The 7,103-nt window shown below is 48.1% G+C and overlaps 1 protein-coding gene across 1 annotated transcript; it reads left to right on the top strand.

The window, feature by feature from the left end:
• Window positions 1-2,160: 2,160 nt before the first annotated feature.
• Psmb4 (proteasome 20S subunit beta 4) lies at window positions 2,161-4,907 on the top strand. Its single transcript, XM_006994792.4, has 7 exons — window positions 2,161-2,334; window positions 2,457-2,663; window positions 2,843-2,989; window positions 3,516-3,597; window positions 4,173-4,289; window positions 4,537-4,625; window positions 4,794-4,907. The coding sequence occupies exons 1-7, from the start codon at window positions 2,195-2,197 to the stop codon at window positions 4,804-4,806; spliced, it is 795 nt and encodes a 264-aa protein (XP_006994854.1). The 5' UTR covers window positions 2,161-2,194; the 3' UTR covers window positions 4,807-4,907.
• The last annotated feature ends 2,196 nt before the right edge of the window (window positions 4,908-7,103 follow it).

Below are 7,103 nucleotides of genomic sequence, written 5' to 3'. Positions count from 1 at the left end.
AACCCTGTCTCGAAAAACCAACCCCCCCCTCAAAAAAAAAAAGAATACAGGGCCAGCGAGATGGCTCAGAAGGTAAAGAACTTGCCACACAAGAATGACGACCTGGGTTCAGTTTCCAGAACACGCATGGCAGAAAGAGAGAAGGGACACCACATAGTTGTCCTCTGACCTCCACGTTTGCTGTGCCATGAGCTCCCCTCCTATCCCGATAGTACACACAGCATGAGTGTACACTAAGTAAATAAAACATTGGAAAAGAATATAAACTAGGGAAGCATAGAGGAAAATAGGGAGGCATAGAGGGAAGGTGTAAAGGTTTAAGGGGTGCAGGGAGATGGGGAGACGATTAGGGGAGGGTCAGTCAAAACTAGAGATGTATGAAAAAAGCTTTCCTTCATCATAAGGAAAGCTAAGGTACTAAAAATAAAATAAAAAGGAGTTTGAGGGGCTGGGGATATAGTTCAGGTGGTATCGTGCTTGCCTAGCATTCATGAAGCCCCAGGTTGAATCTCCAGCACCCATGTGGTGGCTCACAGCCATCTGTATCGTCAGTTAGTCCCCTTCTACCCTCGTGTCTCTGTGTGACTGTATGTAGCAGAATGAGTTTAATTAGAGTTGCTTACAGGAGCATGGGTGAGGGGTTACAGGTGCATGGGCACATTACCATGGTTACACCACTGGGGGAGGGAATCCCTTCCTCCCCCAGTGTCTGAGCTACTTTTCTTTTCTCTCCCTCCCTCCCTCCCTCCCTCCCTCCCTCCCTCCCTCCCTCCCTCCCTCCCTCCCTCCCCCCCCCCCCCTCTCTCTCTCTCTCTCTCTCTCTCTCTCTCTCTCTCTCTCTCTCTCTCCTCCTCTTTCTTTCTGTTTTGTTTTGATTTGTTTTTTTGAGACAGGATTTCCCTGTGTAACAACCCCGGCTGTCCTGGAACTTTATTTGTAGACCAGACTGGCCTCAAACTCACAGAAAAATCCTCCTGCTGAGTCACTTTTCTATTGCTGTGAAGAGACACATGGTCAAGGCAACTTATAAGAGAATATGTTCATTGGGGCTCACAGTTCCAGATTTTTGTTGCTGCTGTTATTTGTTTGTTTTGTTTTTGTTTTATGAGACAGGGTTTCTCTGTGTAGCCCTCGCTGTCCTGGGATTTGCTTTGTAAACCAGGCTGGCCTCAAACTCATAGAGATCTACCTGCCTCTGACTCCCCAGTGCTGGGATTAAAGGTATGTGACCCTACCCCCTGGCAGATTGTTAGAGTCCATGACCATCATGTTGGGGAGCATGGCGGCAGACTGACAGACATGGCACTGGAGCAGTAGCTGAGAGCTTACATTTGATCCTAACACCTTCCGACTTAAAAAAAATTATCTGAGTCTACCAGGTTGATCGCAGTCCTTGGGGGAGGATTTGCCCTGGAGGAGGTGGGAATGGGGGTGGGCTGGGGGTAAGGGGAGGGGGTGGGAGGGGGGAGAATAGGGGAACCCGTGGCTGATATGTAGAACTGAATGGTATTGTAAAATAAAATAAATAAAAATTAAAAAAAAATTAAAGAAAAAATTGGGTGCAGTAGTGTACTTTTACCCCCACCCCCTTTTTAGTACAGGGTCTCTCAGTTGCTCAGGTTAGCCTCGATTCAGAATGTAGTCCAGAATGGTCCCGTACTGGAGGCAATCCTTCTGTCCCAATCAATCTCCCTCCCTCCCCCCCCCCTCGATTGTATTTTTTTCTACCTTTACCGACTGTCATGGGGTAAATCACTGTATCTCAAACAATGTATTTTATTTATAAAATGGGTTGAATAATGCCTGCTACATGGGCCTGCTTTGAGAAGCAAAGCTGTGAGAGAGCTTGGGTTCAAGGATTCGACAAGCCAAGTTTTGGATACTGGTCCGAAGAGGCCATGACAACCGCTCCCGGTGCTTGTCCCACACAGCCTGCTCCTCCTAAATTGTCAGAATGCTCAGATCTCGTCACCCCTACTGCAGTGGGACACAGGGATGAGACGCTGTGCATTTCTAACTGTCAGTCTCAGAAGTTACTCTGGACCAGGACGCCTTAGACGGCCTCATCAACCCGGAACCTGGCAGTCATTGTACCTGCAAGCGGCCGGCAGGAAGAAGAGAAGTGTGACAACAAAGGACTACTTCCGCTTCCGGTGACGCGAGCGCTTTCATTTCTTCGGCTGCGGTGACTAAGATGGAAGCGTTTTGGGAGTCACGGGCTGGCCACTGGGCCGGGGGTCCTGCTCCGGGGCAGTTTTACCGGGTCCCGTCCACTCCCTGCGCCCTCATGGATCCGGCGTCCGCGCTTTGCCAGGGTCCGATCACCCGGACCCAGTGAGTTGCGCGTTAACCGCGCCAGGAATGGGCGGCAGGCCGGGACTTGGGGATCCGCGGCGCGCGGGCGGCAGCACCCGGAGCCCCGGCCGCTGCGCTCAGGGACCCTTTTCATTCTTCAGGAACCCCATGGTGACTGGGACGTCGGTCCTCGGCGTGAAGTTCGACGGCGGAGTGGTTATTGCTGCAGACATGCTGGGCTCCTACGGCTCCCTGGCTCGTTTCCGCAACATCTCTCGTATTATGCGAGTCAACGACAGCACCATGCTGGGGGCTTCGGGAGACTACGCTGACTTCCAGTATCTGAAGCAAGTTCTCGGCCAGATGGTGTAAGTCGCCTCCAAGCGGAGCGGAGTCTTGAGGCTTTGGGGCATTGTTGAGAGTCAAACATATGAATGTGTTTTGAATGCCTTTTGTCCCTGGGGGCGTGTAAAATTGGGTGTAGATCAAGGGTGGGTGGGGAAATTGACTTCCGTTATCATTACTTTCTCAACCAATTGTTTTTAAGGATTGATGAAGAGCTGTTGGGAGATGGACACAGCTATAGCCCTAGAGCTATTCACTCATGGTTGACAAGGGCCATGTACAGCCGCCGCTCCAAGATGAATCCTCTGTGGAACACCATGGTCATTGGAGGCTATGCTGATGGAGAAAGGTATTTAATAACTTCCTTGACCACCTGACCTAGCACCTGCTGAGTGACCTTTTTTGTTTTTTTCGAGACAGGTTTCTCCGTCTCGAAGAAACAGCTATGGCTGTCCTGGAACTCGTTCTGTAGACCAGGCTGGCCTCAAACTCAGAGATCCGCTTGCCTCTAACTTCAGAGCGCTGGAATTAAAGGCATGCGAGAAACACACACACACACACACACCGGCTTTCTTCAGCCTTTTAAAAGAATGTTATTTATTATTTACACTTATTTTTGTATGGGTGCTTCTGTGCTACAGTGTGATGTGTGTGTGTGTTTGTGTGTGTAAGGAGTCTCTTCTACCATGTGGGTTCTAGGGGATCGAACTTGGGTCATTAGGCATGGTGGCAAGTGTCTTTACCCACTGAGCCATGCTGCTTCCCCCACCCATGACTCTATTCCCAGGGAATTCTTTTAATTCAGACCTCATGGTCCCATTCTTTGGCCGAGAAATGTACTAATTAAATGAGTTCTTTGACTTTTGTCCCTCTAGCTTCCTCGGTTATGTGGACATGCTTGGTGTAGCTTATGAAGCCCCGTCACTAGCCACTGGTTATGGTGCGTACTTGGCTCAGGTAAGTAGTGGGTCTGGCCATAGGGAAAAGAGATGAGACAGGCTGGGATCCTAATGTTGGGCGTCTGGTTTTCTCTGTCTGAGAAGAATGTGTTTACATGACCATCCAGTGACAAGATGTGGTGAATGGGAATGACAGCCTTGTTGCAGGGTAGAAGTCCTAGGACTTCCCCTTTAAGAGGATCTGAGCTGGGCATGGTGGTACGCATCTGTAATCCCAGTGCACAGAAGGCCAGGGCCAGTAGGCCAATGTATTCCAGACCAGCTTGGGCTATATAGCAAGACTCCATCTGAAAAACAAGAAAAAAATGGCTCATGGGAAAAGGCACTTGCTGACAGTCAGCCCAGGACCCCCATCGTGGAAACAACTCCTGCAAACTATTTTCTGACTTCCACATGCATATGCGTACACATATACAAAATAAGTGAATAACAAATGAAACAAAGCCAGCACTTAATTCTGTAGAGACAATGGGAAGGCGTCTGTCACTCACCTTGGCGGTTGTTTACATCGGTTGGAGCAGGTTGCCTGTTATGCCAGTGTCTAATTTCTCCCACGTTTTCCCACCTCTTTAGCCTCTACTTCGAGAAGTTCTAGAGAAACAACCAGTGCTGAGTCAGACTGAGGCCCGAGAACTCGTGGAACGCTGCATGCGAGTGCTGTACTACAGAGATGCCCGTTCATACAACCGGGTGAGAAGTGGGCGGAAAAGTACAAATTCTGGGGCCAGGCACACTATCACACACCTTTAATCCCAGCTTCAGGAGGCAGAGCAGGCCGAACTCTGTGAGTTTGAGACCATCTGGGTCTACAGAGTGGGTTCCAGGACAGCCAGAGCTACATAGTGAGGCGCTGTCTTAAAAACCACAAATTCTGTTTCTTCTTGATTGACCTTTGTCCAGACTGGGTATTTTCATTGCATGTCTTGTTTTCTTTCAGTTTCAAATTGCCACCGTAACTGAAAAAGGTGTCGAGATAGAAGGACCACTCTCAGCGGAGACCAACTGGGACATTGCCCACATGATCAGGTAATTTAAAGTGACAGTAGGAAAACAATATGTGGGAGAGTTGGAAAGCCTTTGACTTACACAAAGCTGGGCCCTTCTGGAGTGGTGGTTCTTCCGGGAAGAGCTCCTTCAGAAGCTGATGCTTTTGTGCTTCATTTTTTTTCCCTAAAATATTTTCTTTCTTTTTAGTGGCTTTGAATGAAATACAGAAGAACTGTCTGGAGCTGAAGCTATACCCTTCTATATTTGAATTAGTTGGCTGAAAGGTAGACTTTTGTAAAATAAATCAGTCTTTGAAGTGTTTGTTGAGTTGTTTTAATGGGATCTCACTATGTAGCCCAGGCTGGCGTAGAACTCAGAAATCTGCCTGACTCTGCCTCCCAAATGCTGGAGTTAAAAGCTTGTACTACCATACCTGGTGGCTGTTTTTATTCTAAGAGGGTCCCAACCAAGAGCTCAGTCCCCTTTCCTGGACAGAGATTCATTTAGCTCCTGTGTGCATGCTTAGAGGTTGATGTCAGAAGTCTTCCTCAGTCATCCTCCACCTTAGTTTTTTTTGACATAATTCTTAGGAACCTGAGCTTATCAATTCAACTAGGCTGACTGGCCAGCAGGCCCTGGGATCCTGTCTCCACCTCCCTAGCACTGGGATTTAAATGTGCACGCCACAGCACTTGGGTGCTCAGGGCTGAACTTGTGCTTGGGTGGCAAGCACTGGCCAGCCATTTCCTTAGTCCTTCACTGTGTCTGAGGTGGACCTCAGCCTCCCGAGTGAGGGATGATTATAAGCACTCGTGGTGAGGGGGCATTCAGGCTCTTTTAGCAAGCAAGGATTCTCTGCATGACAATAAAGAAGACCCCAGACAGTATTCACTTGGGATCGTCTTAGAGCTAGCTTCTTATAGGGTAAACTGGTTCTTTGGTAACACAGTTAGCTTACACATATACAATATTCTCTTCATTTTCTCCCATGCACTATATTCTAAAATGTAGATTTTGGGGACAGGGGCATGGTGGTGGTTGATGGCTGCAAATGTGACTGGTTAAAATGCAATTTCACCGACAGGCACGTGGTATGTGGCAGAGCAACTGTGTATGGTGGCACTCAGGCCCTCAGCCACCAGAGATAGGCAGTCAGGAGATGCTACGCACATTTAACTAATGTTTGTCTACAATTCTAGCACTTGGTACTTTGAAGAGCATTTGTGTTTATTAAAAAATCCTAAATGGGGGCCGGAGAGGTGACTCAGCATAAGAGCAGGTAGTAGTACTCTCGCAGAAGACCTGACCTGAGTTTGAGTCCCAGCACCCATGGATGTGGCTCACACCTGCTCTAACTCCAGCTCCAAGGGAGAACCACTGACTGCATCCCGTGAGCAACCGCACTGTGTGCACATACCCACACACATACAAGTAAATGCAAGCATTTCATCAAAGTCCTCAGTGGAGCTGGGAACACGGCTCGGTTGCTGAAGCAGTAGTTCTTGTGTGAAGACCTAATCTGAGTCCCCTAAACCTATGGGAAGCTGGGTGGAGCAGCCCAAATCTGTACTCCCAGGTCCTACAGGGAGATGGGGGGCAGAGGCAGGAGGGGCCTGTAAGCTTGAGAGCCAGGGAGCCTGGCCCAGGAAGCAGAAAAGCTGTCTCAATTAGGGTGGAGAGTGAGGACACCCAGAGTTTTCATCATACTCCACACTTGTGCCTGCATCCACACATGAATGCACACACAGCCCTAGGACATAGGCCTGAAGACCTGAGTTTAGTGCCCAGATCCCACAAGATGGCAGCAGAGTCAAGAGTTGTCTTGACCTTCATGTGCATGTTGTAATAGGATGTAGTGCCTACATAAAAATGTATTTTAAGTGGTTGGGAATTAGCCATGTTCTATCCCTTGATTTTTAAAAATTAAAATCGTAGGTCTTCTGCACGACGCTCTCCAGACCCTTTGAGTGGTATAGACAGCAGCAGATAGGTTCACACAAAGGAAATCCTGAGCCTTCAATCTAGAACTTGGACATACTTGATCTCAACACAGAAAGTTGTCAATAAATACATGTTTATTGATTAAACTGAATTATAAAAAAAACAAAAAAAAAATTCCTTCTACCACTAAGCCATGCAGGCAGAGTCCACAAAGACAATTTGCTTGCCAAAACCCAGCCGACCCACTGTTACCATGATCTTAAAAAAATAAAAATAAAAAATAAAAAAAATAATCACCCAAAGTCAATGTGCAGAGGCCACGAACCCAGCTCTGCTAAGGGTGTGGCTGCTGCAGAGACGACCAAAGAGAATTCGTTCGGTTGTGGATTGAAGTGGCCACTTACAGTTCTCCAGCTTTCTCAAAGGCAGAAGGTTGGCTTTGAAGTATATATAGTCCATCAGTAAAATGGCATTGAGCAAAAAGCTGGGGAAGAGAAGCCTGGGTGGATCCTCCGTTCAGATCTCCAACGCCATGGGTTCAGACTTGTGGGATCGGTCCTGTTCACTAGGTTCTAG

Source organism: Peromyscus maniculatus, chromosome 6, assembly GCF_049852395.1.
Source record: "Peromyscus maniculatus bairdii isolate BWxNUB_F1_BW_parent chromosome 6, HU_Pman_BW_mat_3.1, whole genome shotgun sequence".
Classification (NCBI taxonomy): Eukaryota; Metazoa; Chordata; class Mammalia; order Rodentia; family Cricetidae; genus Peromyscus; species Peromyscus maniculatus.
This window is presented reverse-complemented; position numbering and strand designations above follow the sequence as displayed.

Bases quoted from the DNA above. Each gene is read 5' to 3' on its own strand.
- Psmb4 (XM_006994792.4), top strand. From the start codon at position 2,195: ATGGAAGCGTTTTGGGAGTCACGGGCTGGCCACTGGGCCGGGGGTCCT. The intron at 2,990-3,515 runs GTATTTAATAAC...TTGTCCCTCTAG, and splicing joins GGCTATGCTGATGGAGAAAG to CTTCCTCGGTTATGTGGACA. The intron at 4,290-4,536 runs GTGAGAAGTGGG...GTTTTCTTTCAG, and splicing joins ATGCCCGTTCATACAACCGG to TTTCAAATTGCCACCGTAAC.